Source organism: Rhipicephalus sanguineus, chromosome 1, assembly GCF_013339695.2.
Source record: "Rhipicephalus sanguineus isolate Rsan-2018 chromosome 1, BIME_Rsan_1.4, whole genome shotgun sequence".
NCBI classification, from domain to species: domain Eukaryota; kingdom Metazoa; phylum Arthropoda; class Arachnida; order Ixodida; family Ixodidae; genus Rhipicephalus; species Rhipicephalus sanguineus.
Genome location: NC_051176.1, coordinates 144663457 through 144681458, shown reverse-complemented (window position 1 = coordinate 144681458; position 18002 = coordinate 144663457). Strand labels below are relative to the sequence as shown.

Genomic DNA, 18002 nt, shown 5'->3' with positions numbered 1-18002 from the left:
AATAAGCCACACTTTCGAAGAAAAAAAAACCGGCAGATCCTACGCATTGTGGGAATCGATGTAATGCGAAGCAGCCAGTAAAGAGCTGCATACATCGTCTTGTATGTCATTGAGGAAAATGCGTGTCATGGTTTTCATGTTAACTCCTATTATTTGTGTTCGTCACACAGTAACGTCGTGCAATAGCAACTTCGGTGTATATCAAGCTAGCGAAGTGGCTGCCAGCGCACCATGAGCGTGGAACGTAAGTCATGCTCTACATGACATGCGTGTCATGATTTTCATGTTAACTCGTGTTATTTATGTTCGTCACGCAGTCACGTCGCAAGATACCAATTTTGGTGTATATAAAGCTAGCGAAACGGCCGCCAGCGCTCCATGAGCGTGGCACGTAAGTCATGCTGCACATGACATGCGTGTCATGATTTTCATGTTAACTCGTGTCATTTATGTTCGTCACACAGTGACGTCGCAAGATACCAATTTTGGTGTATATCAAGCTAGCGAAACGGCCGCCAGCGCACCATGAGCGTGGCATGTAAATCATGCTGTACATGACATGCGTGTCATGATTTTCATGTTATGACTTGTCATTTATGTTCGTCATGCAGTCATGTTACGCCATACCAATTTTGGTGTACATTCGATTAACCAAGTGACCAGGAGAGCACAAAGTCGTAGGCGGCTAGATAGATAGATACGCTCAAAGTCGCAGAAGTTCGCTAAGAAATGCTTCGCATTTAAAAAGAGAAAGTGCTCAAGGTCATGACGTACGCTGACGAACGGGCTCATATTCTTGCCCCCTTGTTAACCTCCTCTGCGTAGTTATCAGCGCGCTCGCTGGTAGTAATGGAGAGAGAACGCGCTTAAATGATGATGATGATGATGATGATGATGATGAAAGAACTTCATTTATAAAGTCCAGCGAAGTTGATTCGGGGTGGGCCTCAGCCCCGGCCTAGGCATCGCGGCCGCGAGCCCTTGGACGTGGGCGGCTTCCTCGGCTCGCTGGATGGCCCACAGTTGTTCTTCTAATGCGGAGCTGAGCAGAGCCTCCTCCCAGCGCGCCCTGCGGTTCGATACTGCCTCCTCGTGGTTTCTGTGTGCTTTGTCGTCTAAGCTCAAGCATCGTGCGACAACTCCCTGAAATTACGCTCATATTTCATGGATTCTAAAAAAACTTTGACAGTCGATTCGTGAAGCAATAAACTCCTTTAATGAAGCCGTTCGATGGTTACTTGCGAAGGTGTTCCAGGGGCCCATTTAAAGCAGCTTTTAGTTTTCGCCTCGCAGTGTCCTGTCGCGGCCACTGAGGAACGAGGTGTTTCACATCTTTGTCAGTTCTTTCGAAGCGCTTCTTTGACATGCTGTCAGACATCGACTGCAGCGTTTTTCAACAAGCACGAAAGTATCATTGTTTACTTTATTCTTTGAGGAAAATACTTACTGCTTTGGTCGAACTTGTCATTCTCGAGTATTTTGATTATACTCTCACAGAACAAAATTCGACAGATCCCACGTACCGTGGGAATCGATGTTATGCGAAGCATGAGTAGGAAGGTGACCGTGTCGCAATTTTTCACATTGCGCGAAACGTTACGGAATGACGCTAGAGAAATGTGCAAATGGTATACGCACACACATGAAGAGTCGCACATGTGCACATGTGCACATTGAAGAGTCGCACATGTGTTATATAACCAGTTGTTTGCAGTTGCTTAACGATTCCAACAGCAACATAGGTGTTACCAACACCAGACGCAGTAAGCTGATATGTAGTGCTTATATTCTTCAATATTGAATTGCGCGAATTCGAATAGGACAATGAAGGAACACAGATGCACAGGACAGGCGCTACTCGCAACTAAGCTTTATTCAGAAAATTTTACACAGTCGAGTGGCACGCGCAGGCGCACTGCACGTACGTTACAGTCACAGTTGCAGTTGTTAGAGCTGCGTATTGTTATGCTTATACTTATCCGTCATGACGGAGAACACATGCACGTTTCACGAACCCGTGTGCATGTGTGGAAGTGGTTCTTAGCAGTTCTTGAATAAGGTCATCATCACCGTGATCAGTGAACACCAGCAGCTGGACAGGACTTGTTCGCGGATCCGTTCGTGATCGCAGCTACGAACGGTATAGTATAGTAGAGCTGGTGGAAACCGCGGATGTGCTTTTACGAAGAAATGATATATGATGCCTCCTGTCCTGGACGTGGCACCGAGGTCTTGTGATGCCCTGCCCACATCCAAGCCGTCTTTCATGTCGTCTAAGAACTAGGCTTTGTTGGATTTTGATAAATCAATGCTGAAGTCACCGGTAATCATGAAGGACATGGTCCTCTCGGCAGAGTTATTGTAGGAAGCATTGACACCGGTTTTTGCTTGATCCACGTGGTCGACGTTGCGGACCACGTAGACGAGTGGATGGTAGCCCAGCGTCTTCCAGGGATGCTCTGTCGTCAGCTCGCTAACTTTCCTTGCGTCGGCCGCTGGGTTGTAGTGGTTACGGTGCTCGGCTGCTGACCCGAAGGTCGCGGGTTCGATCCCTGCCGCGGCGCTCGCATTTCGATGGAGGCGAAATTCTAGAGGCCCGTGTACTGTGCGATGTCAGTGCACGTGAAAGAATACCATATGGTAAAAATTTCCGGAGCCCTTCACTACGGCGTCTCTCATAATCATATCGTGGTTTTGGGACGTAAAACCCAAACAATTACTATTATTATCACGTTCCATCCGTGTCAATGTGTATGTTTGCGGTTACTGCGTTGATTGAGACTCTGTTATCACCTGTGGCACATACCCGCATAACATGAACTCTGGTATGCGGGTATGTGCATAGATAGATAGATAGATAGATAGATAGATAGATAGATAGATAGATAGATAGATAGATAGATAGATAGATAGATAGATAGATAGATAGATAGATAGATAGATAGATAGATAGATAGATAGATAGATAGATAGATAGATAGATAGATAGATAGATAGATAGATAGAAACTGCAAAAGTGCCTGAGGTTCGCTAAGAAATGCTTCGCATTTAACAAGTCGGCCGTCGATCACAGCCACACCTGTATGCTCGCAAAGAGAATGACAACTGCAGTGGTGGTTTACCGACTATGGCATTAAGCTCCTGAACAGGTGGGCGGAATTGTGCACGTGTGTGTGCGCGGAAAGTGCGCTCGTGTGTGTTTGTCACGTCTCTAACCAAGAAAGTTACCATAGCGAGATAGTATATAAGTCTGGTTGTAGTCTAGAAAACGAAGAAAGAAGGAATTCAGCTAGATGTTTTACAGAAAAGCATTTCAACCGCAATTCAAGAACCACTCTTTCGATTACCCTCTCAACCGATTGCCTCATCAGGGTATGACGTGCTACCTGTGTGTGACAAGGGCATATAACAACTCGTCACTCAGCGCACAGTGTCAGCAATGCATGCTAAATGTTGACAGGGTGCGTTCCTTGGCGAATTATCCGCGTGAAAAGCGGGGTGCGCACGGCAGTGGTACAGTAGAAAATAAACAAAAGTTCACTTGTAGGCTACGGCAATGATTTCCTCTTTTTTTTTCTTTCGCATGTGTCCAGTGGTGGACGCAATGGGTCGACCGCCGGCGGGTATCTTCGAGGGCACCATCACGGACTTCGGTTCGTTCGACCAGTGTCTCGAGGTGCGCGCCCAGGATTCGTGGGGTGACGAGTCGTTCCGCGGCCAGTACTGCTCGCTGTTCCTCAAGCCCAACATCGACACCAGCCGGCCCATCAGCTTCCTCAGGAACAGCCGGAGGGTAAGAACCGCTCTACGTGCGTGTCCGCGCCGCCGCTTACGGTGACGTCGGCCGCCTCGATCCCTCACAGCTCGCTCGCACGCAGAACCTGAGCCGTATCATGAAGTCCATCTGGTTTCCGGGATTTCGGCTAGGAATCTGCGTGCCGTCAGCGTGCTCCAGGAACGACATCGACGTGCTCATCAAATCTGGTGAGTTCACCATAGAACGATGGCCCGATACACGGTGTCCGCGTATCGCTGCTCTATGCTTTAGTAACCAAACGCGCACTTTATTAACCTATCTTTGCATCTGTCGGAAGATGAAAGTGATAAAAGAAGGGCGTTGACTTCTCAGAAGACGTCCTCTCAATTAGAGAGAAAAAGACAGGATAGGGGGAGGAGAAACTATACATCAGGAAGCTTAGACATAATAGGGCGCGAAGGATTGCGGTACGTGACTCTCAGCATTTCTGAAACAGGTATGCCTGTATCTTTTATTACTAGAAGCGCAGTGTACCACAAAGAGGAACATGTAGGTACAAGTGTTTACCCCGTCCCTGCTTTTCTGCCTTTAAGCATGCACAAAGGTGTGGGCCAATATTCACATTATTCCTATTATTCTTTAAGTCTAGCAGAACTGTTTGTAAGAATAGTAGCGTTAACACAACGGGCACAAGACAGGTGACGGCATGAACGCTGTGTGTATATACAGATCTAACACGCCTCTCGCGCACCTCTTGTAAACACCACTTACTTCAATTCGTGTGAAGCCTTTGTATAGTATGCGTGAACTTAAAGACCGCATATAAGAGCGCAATAGTAAACTAATGGATATTTTGGCGCCTTGCCATGTAAACCACTTTTAGGAATCGAAAGGAATATAAGCTATGTGCGACAACAATGACGAAAACACCAAGTGAAGTCACCTTCGAAATGCTGTGATATAAAAAAATGCAATATGAGGAAGTGCTAGCGGGAACGAATGACAAAGAAGCATGTCGGCAATCTATCGGGGTACGGCGGCGAGACCGCTTCTTTGTTGACAGAAAAGTGCACCGCTTCAAAAGCGCATGAGGTATGAGAGGAAAGAAGGGGGACTCAGCAAAGTTGCCTCCCCCAGGTGCACGTTTGAAGACAGACACACGAATGAGGCGAGCGGGCGCAAAATGTAAAAATCTTACAAGATCTCCATTAATGGACCCGAGTTGCAAACAACGTAGAGTGTACAATAAATACACAGTTGTAAACGCGAGCGAAGAGCGCTAAAATGTGTTTTAGGAGCACTTAGATTATGTGCTCGCTGTTTTGATGCCACCTTTTATCGGCGCACCGTGGACGAAATTGGCAGGGGCCTTATAAACACGTACGGCGTGACCTGCGACCGTTGGTGTTAGGCTTTTGCTGACGCATGTTCGGCCTCACCATGTTTGACATATATATGCAATATGTTGTCGCCCAAAAAGAAAAGATCGGCGAGCTTACAAATAAAAAAACAAAGAAAAGCGAGAGCAAGAGGCTGCTATGTGTAGTAACGTCTTCAGTGGTTTTCGCCGAGACCGCCTTCCGCGAAGTCGTCGCGGCGCACGTGCTTCGTTTCGCGCGGGCCGCTGCGCGGTCGCCGGAAGCGCCGATGTTTCCGCATGCGCGAAATGCGTGGCCTTGGATCTGCGCGGTCGCCTTATGAATCCAATTTTGCCGCGCACCGGCTGTGCGGAGGTCGCGCCTGGCGGCGGAAATGTTGTGGTGATTGAAGGGGGCTTCCCTCCCACAAAATCCCAGTCCTTGCCGGTTCTCTTAGTAATGACAGCGCTGCGTTGTTGATTTCGCCGGCTTCGGTCGATCGCTTATGATGCATCTACCTTGTCCTAGAATCACGTGCGCATCCTTCAGGTTGCACGCGCTGCGTAATTGGTGAGGTGGCGATGTACGAGGCTGGGAAGTCTAACGAACGTTAATTTAATTCCAACTTTTGTCGGTGATTTTCCAACAGCTTCGTCTTATCCAGCAGGCAGCAATAACTCCCTTAGACGGTTTGAATTGCCTGTTTCATGGAAATACGACGTAGATTATTAATGTTTTGCGAAGTCTATTTTGTGATCAATAAAGCTGGCTGAGACACAGTCTTATTCGGCAGTCGAATCACAGTAGGACCGTAAATAATAAAGCAGCCTTAGCGTATCTCAGCGAATTTTTTTCCATATCTTCTTTTAATTTCTTTTTGTACCAATTTGACAGCACACTTGTGTAGAATTGCTAGGCCTCCCAGAAAGACCGAAGAAGTAACAGCTTCAATTGTCAGTAGACCTCATATTACCCCTGCCCTATTTTACAGCGCCAAAGCAGCACAGCACTTTTAGGAATTAAGAATAGAAATTCAATCTTACTTTCCAACTCCATGATTTTACACAAGTAACCAAAATATCCGTGCGGCGAAATCTGCGAATTTAGTCAGCACGAATAGGCCAAACTGCTGCGAATCTCCCGCACAAAGGTTGGAGGACAATTGAGCTTCGCCTCAAGAGCACAACGCGATATAGCGTAATCGGGCCCCGTTCGCATCGCCTTCTCGCAAGCCTCGCTTCGCTTCTCGGTGGAGGCCTCAACCGTGTCGCAAGAAAAGAAACGTCTGCGCGCGTAACGTTGGCCGTTTCAAACTATCCTACAATGCCTACTGCAAGTACACTTGCGAAGTGCCCGCTACGACATAATTCTTCCTTTTGCGAATCAGCGAAGTACCCGCTACGCGTCCGTGAGGCAACACGCGAACCTACGCAGCTGCTCACTTTGCTGATGCTTTTGCTGCTGATGATGATTTAATATGTATGAGCGACTGTAGTGGGTGGGCCTATAAACACCTCGCTCGTTGTGCAATTCATATGTCTTAACGCCTGGCGCTATTCTGTTTCTTCCACGCAACATTACACGCGTAAAGGAGACTCCTCCATGGTTTGACATTCGTATAGGGGTTTTTCGGGAGTAGTTCCAAGCAATGGCGTGGCTCTGTGTTAGAACACCTGCTTGCCACGCGTAAGACCTGGCTTCGATTCCCATAGGAACTTGAGTTTTCTTATTATTTGATTATTTGCATCTATCTCAAATTTTCGCTCACGGACGACGTTAATTTTTTTCGCTCAGAACTGACGACGCCTACACCAGAATTTCTGCGAAACGAACTCGCGTTATATCGTACACGCGGAGCTAGCAGATAATTTACCCATACAAGTGTCTGAAATACAAACAAAGCGTAAGTTCACAGGGATATGGAGGCTCAAGTTAAATCTAAAGTGATGAAACAGGTGATGTCGATGGAGCCAATGTTTCGACAATGTCTTTCTCAGGGCTCTGATTAAGACAGACGGGTCCTCTTGTCCAAACCTTCGCTACAGTGACATTGTTTGTTCGACCATCGCTGATCACTTGAAGTGTCCGAAATAGTTTCTACATATCTGTTACACGATACAAAGGTCTGTTTAGCTTACCTAGCACATTAATCCCGTGTGAATGAGTGAGTGATCCGTGTGAACGATTTGTTTATGTAAAATGCATGTATAATGTGTGCTCTCTGTTAATTATGTGCATATGTAATGTATCTGATATCGTTACCACATGTAATAGATATCATTTTTTTTTCGGCTGTATATCGAGCGAAACCCGAATTCTGATACAAGTGCACTTTTTTGTGTATGTATTGTCAACGCTGTATGAACTGAACGGGGGCAGGGGCCTCGTCAGGCTGTTTCAGCCTTTAGTCACTGTCTCCGCAGGAAATGACCTGAAATAAATTACTTTGGTTTGATTTGAACTCATCGTATGAAAATGACACGATCCAGATATCGAACAACTTGAACTTCTTGATAATAGTCAGAAATACAGCATGTGTCTTTTTTTGTTTTTTTTTTCGTCTTTCAGTTTTCACAGAGGGCCTGGGCATTATCGTGCCTTTGCATAGTTTCCTCAACGGGCTAGTAAGCTTGTTTCGTTAGCGGTTCATCGCGCCTCCACTGCACGCACTATCTAGCGTTCGCAAATGCCATTTATACTGTGCGTATATGTAAGCTTGCCCTGAAGGTGAGCTTTTACAGCCTATCAGTATTAGAGCTGTGCACGGGCCGTATTTCCGAGCCCGAGCCCGGCCCGGGCCCGCTGACTTTGTCGAAGGCCCGCCCGAGCCCGACGGCAAAGGGCTGCGAGCCCGCCCGGCCCGGCCCGACGTACGAAAACACAATCCCGGGCCCAGCCCGGCCCGGCCCGGCTTTTTGCACGACATTTGAACGAGCAGGTAATGCATTTCTATATCGAGCGATTTTTTCACAGAATGAAGGCAATTTTTTTATTGTCCTTTTTACCGGACTTGGCTGGCAGAGGAAAAACGGAACGCGAGACAGCCGGCGAGTCACATCCACTCTTCTTGCGTGCTGCTAGAGTTCGCGTAGAGTAGTTACGAGTAAAGGCCAAACCCCATATGCGCCAAAATGCACGCGACAGTGACGAGCGACGAAACGGGCCGTTCGCGCGATGTATCGCGTGGTCGAAATCGCGCGATCGCTCGGTTTTTTCACATTTGGAAACCATCGCTCATCACCCGGAAGTCACAAAACACCCGAACCGGATGCACATCAGCGACGTACTAAGCACATCAGCTGTACACCAACAAATGACGTAATAATTATCCACGTGCATATAAAAAGTGCTGCGAGACAACGGTAAACGTTTTACGTACCAACATGCAACAAATATTTTATTTGCATTGCATACCTGCGACAGCGCGGCACTTTTGCTATACAAGTAGACGGCCTCATGCCAGCAACAATGGAGTTCGCTCGCCAAAGCCGTCACGAGTATGGGGTATGCCCATGCAAGCGTCAGCTTGCACGATGGCGATCTACATCGGGTCGCTCGTCGCTGTCGCGTGCATTTTCACTCATATCGGATTTGGCCTTAAATCTAACGCGAACAGTCGGGTGGCGCCGTCACTAGCTCAGGTGGTGTTACTTCTCTGTTCGTCGGAGTGCAACAGAGGCAGTGCTTTACCTGCTCCCCTTTTGTTTAAAGTAGCGAATGGAAAGGAAAAGCGGCAAACGGCAGTCGCGGAAAAGGCGCTGTATGCGTGCTGGAAAACAATTCCCGCTCATTCTCTATATTTCTGGCTTGAGTCGGGCTTTGCGCCGGGCCCGAGCCCGGCCCGATAAAACTCCAAGTAGCCCGAGCCCGGCCCGGGCCCGAGGTGAAAATACGTCAGCCCGCCCGAGCCCGGCCCGCGGGCCGGGTCGGGCTCGGGCTTTCGGGTTACCCGGAGCCCGTGCACACCTCTAATCAGTATGTCTCTTTAATCTCTTCCTTTTCTTCTACGATGCAGCTTTCAAGAACTACGGCGTGAACGCGTCAGTGCCTCTTTGCGACGTGCAGAGGGACATCCAACTGGATAATGTGCAGCAAGCGTCACTGTAAGTATACGCACGGCAAACCTGTTGCTGTATATTCACCACATTGGCGAAGGTTGTTCCTGAAGTTGGCTTTTCAGCATACTACAGGTGCATTGGATCGTCCTGGCGTGACGCCTGTCAGTACAATGCGTATTTGTAATCTACATCCAAAAATCAATCGGTTCTTCTTTTTTAGTCCCTTTATTTTTATGACCAAAAAAGCGTAAAACATAAAAAAAAGAACATGCCTACCCTGTCAGCATGCATATGTAGACAACGCCTGTCCTGTCTTTTATGCTTTGTCCCGTTTTTTTCTTTCTCTCTCTCTCACTGGCGTAGCCAAAGGGGAGGAGGGAGTATCCGACCCACCTCCCCAAACTTTTTGACACGTACTGCATATAGCACATATATTATACATGAGATGACAAATCCTTGAACAGGGGGTGGAGCCAACGCTCCGACAAGGAGTCTGTGTTCTTCCAAGCATCAACTGACCCTTTGTCGAGACGTTGGCTCCAGCGACACCACCTGCTCAAGGATTTGTAATTTCTTCAAGCCTCCGTCTTCTCTTGACCTTCTGCCTCGTATGCATATATTGCATATGCACAAACACACGCGGGGCTGTGGACCCCCGGCCTCCACCCACCCCACCCTATCTTTTTTTTTTCTCAAATAAATTCCTGGCTGACGGCCGCAGTGGAGTGGATGCGGCATTCCGCTGCTAAGCACGAGGACGCGTGTTCGGTTCCCGGCCACGGCGGCCGCACACCGACTGGGGCGAAATTCACCCTGATCGACATAAAGGCCGGAGACGAGCAAGAGTAAAAGCTCTAATGCGAATCGTAGGTGACGGCACATCTAACGCACCAGTCCTTTACACTGATGTGGCCCGATATCCACAAAAACGGGCCATGTGTCTGGTCGTAGTGGACAACACCGATTCTGTAACGGTGTCGGCTACACTTAAAACCCTGGACAGCGGCACGGCAGAGGAGGCTGCTATCGCCCTGGCTATTCTACACGCTTCACAATTACCAGCACCGGACGAACCAATTACCGTGGTTACCGATTCACAAACTGCCTGTCGGAACATAGCGAAAGGAATGGTCACACCCTACACACACCGTATCCTGACATCAATACACCCCACTTTGTTACACAGGGTGCGTATCGTCTGGACACCTGGACACGCCTCTCTCCATGGCAATGAACGCGCTAATGCGGTAGCTCGAGAGCTCACAAACCGGGCGCCATCGGAAGAGCTGTCCAACCCAGACGATGCACCAACAGCACCACTCAACTACACTGAAACGCTACAACACTACCGACAAAGCCGCATGTACTTCCCACCACCACACAAATCACTCAACCGAGAAGACGCTGTTGCCTGGCGGCAGCTTCAGACTAATTCATTCCCCTGCCTTTACATCCTTCATCTCTTCCACCCCACACAATATCCCTCATACTGTCCCTATTGTGGAGCGAAGCCCACGGTGTATCACTGCACCTGGGAATGTCCACAACCACCGGGCTGCCGCCCTATTCCTTCACCCTCACAATCCTCTTGGGAGACTGCGCTGACCAGCTCAGAGCCGCAGGAGCAGCGTCGGCTGATCCAGCGGGCACGTTGTGTGGCGCGAGCCAATGGGGCCCTGAACTAAGGGCTCCACCCAACGAGGATAATCCTTGAGGCCTTCACAAATAAAAGTTTTCTCTCTCTCTCTCTCAAAAACACCCGTGCAGTCAGATACAGGCGCACGTCAAAAAATCCCCGAGTGATCCGGATTAATCCAGAGTCCCCCATGCGCGACGACGTGCCTCCTAATCATATTATGGTTTGTGACACGTAAAACCTCAGAATTTTTAAAACACTGGCTACGCCCCTGTTTTTGCTGCTTTCCGTCATGAAGTCACACCAACAAGCTCAAGCACTTTTTTTACCGTTATTTGTCTTTTACGAGTAATCGATGGCAACATGGCAACAAAGAAATTAGCACGCAAGTGTGGCTTATTGAATGTGATTATCAATTCCGCTCAATTTCACTTTAAAAGCAAAAGAAGAGGAAACGTATTATAAAATGCAGGCAATGAAAAATACTTTCGTGAAGCAAACGCTTACCTTTGAAATGAAATGGAGATGAGACCTAAGAACGGAGTCGTCCACTGGGTATAGAAAGGCTGTACATCTAAGTGCGTTTGGCCGCTGCTTCGAGACGGTCTTTATCTGAGCTGGCGCCATTAGGAAATCATACCGCCATGACTGGTTCATTTCACTTCGCTGCAGCTCTCGCCTGGGCGCCTCGCATGTTGCACTGTCTGCACTACGCCATAAGAATCGCAGCACCCTCCAAGCTGCGAGACATATGTGACCGCAGATCATCACACGTGCTCTGTCAGCCGCAACAGCCCGACAACGAAATGCGCGACCGGCGTTGATGTGCTTAAGCGGCAACGAATGTTCGGGTACAAGCTCTCTCATACGTGCGGCCCTACTGACGGCTTAAGTATGTCGATAATGAACTTTTTCGCGGGGCGCTTCTACACTATACGGAACGTTGTCCCGGCGGCCCAGGTAATCGGACAGCTATGAGATGACACCGAACAAAAATTAGATATTCACATCCTTATTTAAAAATAATCAGCTCCAAAAGCTTCTCGAGAACGAAGGGTGAAAGCGATCGCCGTGTAATAAACCCTCCAGGGAAAATTATTTTCCAAGAGAGAGAATTATCGGCCGATGCATGCATGATCGTCATGTCTCGGCTTGCAGACCTATAGCCTCCGTGCTGGCGCCTGGCTACGTCGAACGTCGCCTGGCCTCCCATGCTCAACGCGCGTTGTGAAGAAGAAGAAAAGGGGGGGGGGGGTCTTTACACTGGGGCACAAACGCGCGCACAGAGGCCTATGCGCGAGAGTGCGCTCGTTTATGTTCCCCGCTGAAAACACAGCACTCATGTCATTTTGAACTACTGCTCAGGTTCATGCGCATCACTCAAAAGCCTGCAGCTCATCTTGGCACTCCGTGAAAACGAAAATATTCTTAATCGTTTACCCCGACACCAGCCTAAATTTCGTGGGTATATTGCGCGAAATTAAAACTTAAACGTACGCTTTGGCCACGGAATCACGCATTCTTGACTCGTACAGGATCTGCTTGTGCGTGGTGCTGAGCATGGTGGGCCTGGGGACACTGGTGGACGTTTTCCTCAGGAGCCGTCAAGAGAAGGACCGCAAGCCCCGTGCGTATACGCTTGTTACATTATGTGTTTTACTAGACACTTGCCGCTTTATGCCTGGCTTTCCTTCGTTTTCTGGGCATGATGACCACGAGTGCTAAACTGGCGCCACTCAAGACTCTTTTCAAGTGTTTTTGTTTTGTTTTGTTTTTACGTGAAACAGTGGTGCTCCAGTGCAACGCCAGTGTAAGATATGCGCAGAGGCACATCACTTATCTCAATCGCGGGAACATTTACTACGCGGAAACACATACTCGTTAGAGATAAGCTCTTCTCAATTACAGCGTTTCATCCTCGCATCATTCATTAATAAAAAGTGCAGAAAATTTACGGGGCTTTTGCTTCGTGTCCGGACGCAAATATTCGTTAAGACACGTGTTTTCTGTATAACTATACATCTATATTATGCTATACGTTTACTCCTTCAACTTCAAATAATTTTCTTCTGCCAGCCTAGTCCTATGTTTCAAGGGCATTCTCTTGATGACCATCGTCTGATACACTGTATCGACTTCACCTCGTCCTTCTTCACCTCCTTAAGTCTGTTCTTCCGCCTTATTCTGGCTATCAGAATCAATCCTCATCGCCATTTTTTTATTGATATTGTTTATAAAAGATGATGGTGCCTTCACTGGCGCCGGATACACCTCTTGTCATGACATACACAACTAAAAGCACAAGAAAAGTTTGAAACGATGGAAGAGCACAGGGCACAGCAAAATAATATTTCCCGAGTTGCTCTCGTCAATGTTGTCCTCGCTTCTTCTCAGTGCATGGCTAAACCAACTTGAGACATCCTTCTTCGCACACTGCTTTTCAATGGCAAATTTTTCAAATTCTGTGCTTCTGTCGTGATCTTGATTGTTACTTCTTCGTACACGCTGTCCTCATTCAACGCTGAAAGATTCAACGCTAAAAGTCCCCCACTATGAGGCCTTCGCTAAAATTTGAGCGTTGCGGACCAATGACGACTATATACTTCTTCGGAATCTCGTACATCTTCCCCTCCCCCCGACGGCACCCCGAACTTCGCTTCTGTCTTTTTTTTTTTTTTTTTTTTGCTGCGTCGTAAGTGTTCAAACGAAGTCCGAAGTTGTAGCAGTTAGGAGCGCGCCGAACGCCACATGGGGGCAACGATCACAGCTTGTGTTTCACCGTGCGTTTCAGATGCGGTACTGGGCGCTCTTACATCCTGGTCCGCGTACAGCAACACGCTGCGGTTGTTCGACGTCTCCGACGACGGGTCGCGGCTGCGAGCGCTGCACGGCGTGCGCTTTCTCACTATGCTGTGGATCATCCTGGGCTACTGCTACGCGCTGACGCCCATTCCGAACCGCAGTGAGTGTATAGCGAATTATACGACCTCTATCGCACCTATCTTGAGCTTGGACTTTTGGGAAAGCAGCGCTGAAGAACGTACGCACAGAGACACATACAAACACGACAGACTGTCTCTGTCCGTTCGTTCTTTGGCGCTGCTTTCCCAAAAGTTTGACCATGAGCCAACTCGCTTTACCGATGTTCCACTTGAGCTTGGAACCACACTTTCAATTTCCGACTTCTGTCGGCGCCGGTAAATTTCGGGCCCGTGCAGTAAACCCGTGGGTCTTGGCGACCTCTTGCAGGAAGAATCTTCAACATGTTTGATTTTGTCAAGCACACGCCGTTCATGTTCATCGCCAACGCCTACCCAGCTGCCGACACTTTCTTCTGCCTAAGGTATGTGCCACTGAAACACCGACTGTATAAGCCAAGCGTTTTTCCCTTTTAGCACATATACGACAATAAATGCAGAAACTGTAACGCTTGCCCCTAAAGCGAATCAAAGCAGCGTTAAAATTTTCTATGATTGTTATGAATGGAGATATGAAATTATCTGGCCTCTGTGTGGGTCTGAAACTGGCTCAGAAAAAAAAGTTCCGCATTCTTGCGTATAGTTTCACCATCAAGTAGGCACACGTGTTATCGGCATAGATACAAATGTGAAAGGAAGAAGGATTATCAGAACGCATTTTACGTGTAATCAATTGAATCGCAGCCAATCTTTTTAATTGAACGCTCCCAAATCTGCGTGCGTGTATTGTTACAACTGCAGGTCAGTATTGAAACGTACAAATTTTCCATTCAATTCTGTGCGGTTCGCACTTGAATGGATGCTGATAGCAACTGTGTCGCCTCCATTATATTGCGCTGTCCTGCACAGTCAAGCTCATAAATTGGACGAAAACCTTCGGTCTCAATAACTAACTGCTACTCAAACTACTCAAGCAGGCATTTTTCGATGTTAATGCTTTAGCAGCTGTTCCAAAAAATGACCTCTATTTCAGCGGATTCCTGTTTGGCTACAGCGTTTTCAAGCAGCGCCGAAACCTTAGCAAGTGGCTTCCAATCCTGTTGATCAGGAGATACGTGCGGTGAGTCGGCAAAGCAGCCACCTTGTTACGCGTCTTCCAAGGCGGGGCTCCGTGGAACAAACGCGCACAGTGCAGCCACCGTGACTTGTGTACGACGTTTTCGCTTCAATGAACGTCAATAGCTCGAGCTTCGCTCAGCTGAAGGGCGGGACGACAGATATGTACTTTTTCAAGGAAACTTGTGTCAGCCAGCTTGCCCATTCTAGAATGTAGAGCTGGATGTTAAGCCATCGTTAAGATTATTTACTGAATGGTGAAAATTGTATCACAGAACCTGGTTTTCTTTTACGGTAATTAAAAGTAGAGATCATTATCAAGGAAACTGAACCGCAAATTTTCTCACCTGGATATGATGGTGTTTCGCCATTGTATCGACTTATTCGCGACGTCCATTATACAGAACGGTTTGAGAGACGAGTTAATACTAATGTCATGAACCCAAATGTACTTGCGATTGGCTATTATACCTCTTATCACATGGTGGTTGCACTTGCACGGTGCTGCGCTAATGATAACGATGGCCGAAGATGTGACTATGAAACCACGTTGAGTGAGTGAGTGAGTGAGTGAGTGAGTGAGTGAGTGAGTGAGTGAGTGAGTGAGTGAGTGAGTGAGTGAGTGAGTGAGTGAGTGAGTGAGTGAGTGAGTGAGTGAGTGAGTGAGTGAGTGAGTGAGTGAGTGAGTGAGTGAGTGAGTGAGTGAGTGAGTGAGTGAGTGAGTGAGTGAGTGAGTGAGTGAGTGAGCGTGAGCGAGTGAGTAAGTGAGTGAGTGAGTGAATGTGAGTGAGTGAGTGTGCGTGAGCGAGTGAGTGAGTGTGAGTGAGTGAGTGAGTGAGTGAGTGAGTGAGTGAGTGAGTGAGTGAGTGAGTGAGTGAGTGAGTGAGTGAGTGAGTGAATGTGAGTGAGTAAGTGAGTGAGTGAGTGAGTGAATGAATGAGTGAGTGAATGTGAGTGAGTAAGTGAGTGAGTGAGTGAATGAGTGAGTGAGTGAATAAGTGAATAAGTGAGTGAGTGAGTGAATGAGTGAGTGAGTGAGTGAGTGAGTGAGTGAGTGAGTGAGTGAGTGAGTGAGTGAGTGAGTGAGTGAGTGAGTGAGTGAGTGAGTGAGTGAGTGAGTGAGTGAGTGAGTGAGTGAGTGAGTGAGTGAGTTTGCACGATTCATGCGTGAATCACCCTGGTCCCGCTGCCACCGCACAAAGGCACGGCGACATGCGTAGCGGTTGCGCTTAAAATGACGCCGTTCGCTCTCTGGTTGGGCTCTGTCCGCCCTCGTCCTTCATGCATCCGGGGGCGAGACAGGGTCATCATACCGTGCTTCTGCCTGCTGCTGGTGTTCTCGCTTCTGGGCCTGGTGTCGTCGGGACCCATCTGGCGTGACAACTACGCCCTGCTACGCGGAAACTGCGAAGCCCGCTGGTGGAAGATACCGGCCCTCGTCAACAACTGGGAGTACAGCCTCGACTCTGTGAGTAGCGCCCATTTCTGTGCAAAACAGCCGTATACGATCGGCATCTAAGCCGCAAATTCCAACACGGCGCTTCAGGTTATAGCGAACATGTTTTATAGAAACATTGATTTCAGCGCGCACTTTGTTCAGCCTGAACATCACCCTACGGGCAAACTGTTTCCGTGAGTATTCCATAAGTATGCATCATGCATCCGTAAGCAATACAGTCTGCCATTTTCATGCGTTTATCTAGGCGGCCTCGGATAGGCCCCTTTGACCAATGGGCCTACTAACGTAGCGTACTACGCTCGCCGTACGCTACGATCTAATCGAGACTCGTCCATCAGAGCGGCACCTCCAGACGCGCAAGCGCGCTTGACGCGTCTGACAATGCGATTGTCCGTGTCACTTGTTCGATGTGCCGCGCAACAACTACACGACAACGCACTATTTCATCATGATGCTATCTAGAACGCGAGACGGTTAGGCTGCACATAGACGCGGCTTGGAATGAAGAGGGAACTTAGCTCTGTAGCAGAAGGTGGCCTTACATATCCTCGTCACAAATGTTGCGTGACAAACACGAAGAACGAACTCAAGGCAATGTCGTTCACGAAACGAACGAAACTGTAGCACGTTCGTTTTAGCGATCGCGTCCGCCAGGAGGCACTTACAGTTGCAAGTCTATACATGTTCCGGTAATTGGCTGCTGTTTGCGGTGTATGGGAAAGGGACAAGTGTGTATCGACTGACATTATGCGTGAAAGGAGCGTGATTCCAACCAATTACGCCTCTCATACAGAACGACCGTGACATTATTTTAGACTACCTCCGTCTTCGTCACATACCACATCCAAAAGGCAAAATGTAACGCTAAAGCCAAGTCGTGGGCCATGCAAATGACTTCACATAAAATGGGGGAGGGGAGCAGTAGTCTTTGAATGGTCATCTAAGTCCAACGCAAGGCAATCTGAAACCCGTGCAAACGCATTTGACTGACTTCTTTTTCTTCGGATATCTGCTTCTTGCCAGTCTTCTTGTGCGGTTCTATCTCGACACAAGCGTGCTTAAGGCAGCCTATATTAATAGCGATCATTGGTCGGCAAACTCGCCCATAATTCGGTTCACTTCTGATTCAGTTCTGAAAGGAACGTCTGTGCGCGTGTAATTCGGCCGTATAAACTATCCGAGAATGCCTACCGCAAGTACAGCTGCCAAGCGCCCCCTGCCACATAATTCTACCTTTTGCGAATTGGCGAGGTACCCACTACGCGTCCGTAAGGCAACACGCGCACCTACGCAGCTGCACACGTAGTTGCGGCTGCTGATAATGATTATTAATTATGCCTGTGCGCTTTGTAATTTTCGGGCCCTTAAACCAAAATATTCGTTGCGCAATTAACATGTTTCAACGCCTGCATGGTGCGATTCTACGCTTCTGCCACGCAATATTACATGCGTTATAAGGACACCATACTCGCACTACATGAAATTCATATAGCTTTCTTTTTTTGGGGGGAACATTTTGAAGTACGGGCGTGGCTCTATGGTAGAACACCTGATTTCCACGCAGGAGTCCTGGGCTCGATTCCCACCCGAACCGAATATCTTTATTATTTCTTTATTTGCATCTATCTCGAACTTTCGCTCACGGACAACGACGCCGACACCGACTCCGGAATTTCTGCCACAGCACACATGTATAGGCG

At 48.2% G+C, this 18002-nt stretch overlaps 1 protein-coding gene across 2 annotated transcripts in view; it reads left to right on the top strand.

The window, feature by feature from the left end:
• LOC119399533 (nose resistant to fluoxetine protein 6-like) overlaps positions 1-18002 on the top strand; it is a 90376-nt gene that overhangs the window by 37969 nt on the left and 34405 nt on the right. The window contains exons 2-9 of one of the 2 annotated variants that reach the window (XM_037666352.2): positions 3594-3793; positions 3879-3984; positions 9131-9218; positions 12345-12436; positions 13601-13771; positions 14059-14152; positions 14761-14847; positions 16146-16311. In XM_037666352.2, the coding sequence (XP_037522280.1) occupies positions 3594-3793; positions 3879-3984; positions 9131-9218; positions 12345-12436; positions 13601-13771; positions 14059-14152; positions 14761-14847; positions 16146-16311 (1004 nt within the window). Of the gene's footprint in view, positions 1-3593; positions 3794-3863; positions 3985-9130; positions 9219-12344; positions 12437-13600; positions 13772-14058; positions 14153-14760; positions 14848-16145; positions 16312-18002 lie in introns of both variants that reach the window. The other variant, XM_037666345.2, reaches the window with a different exon arrangement.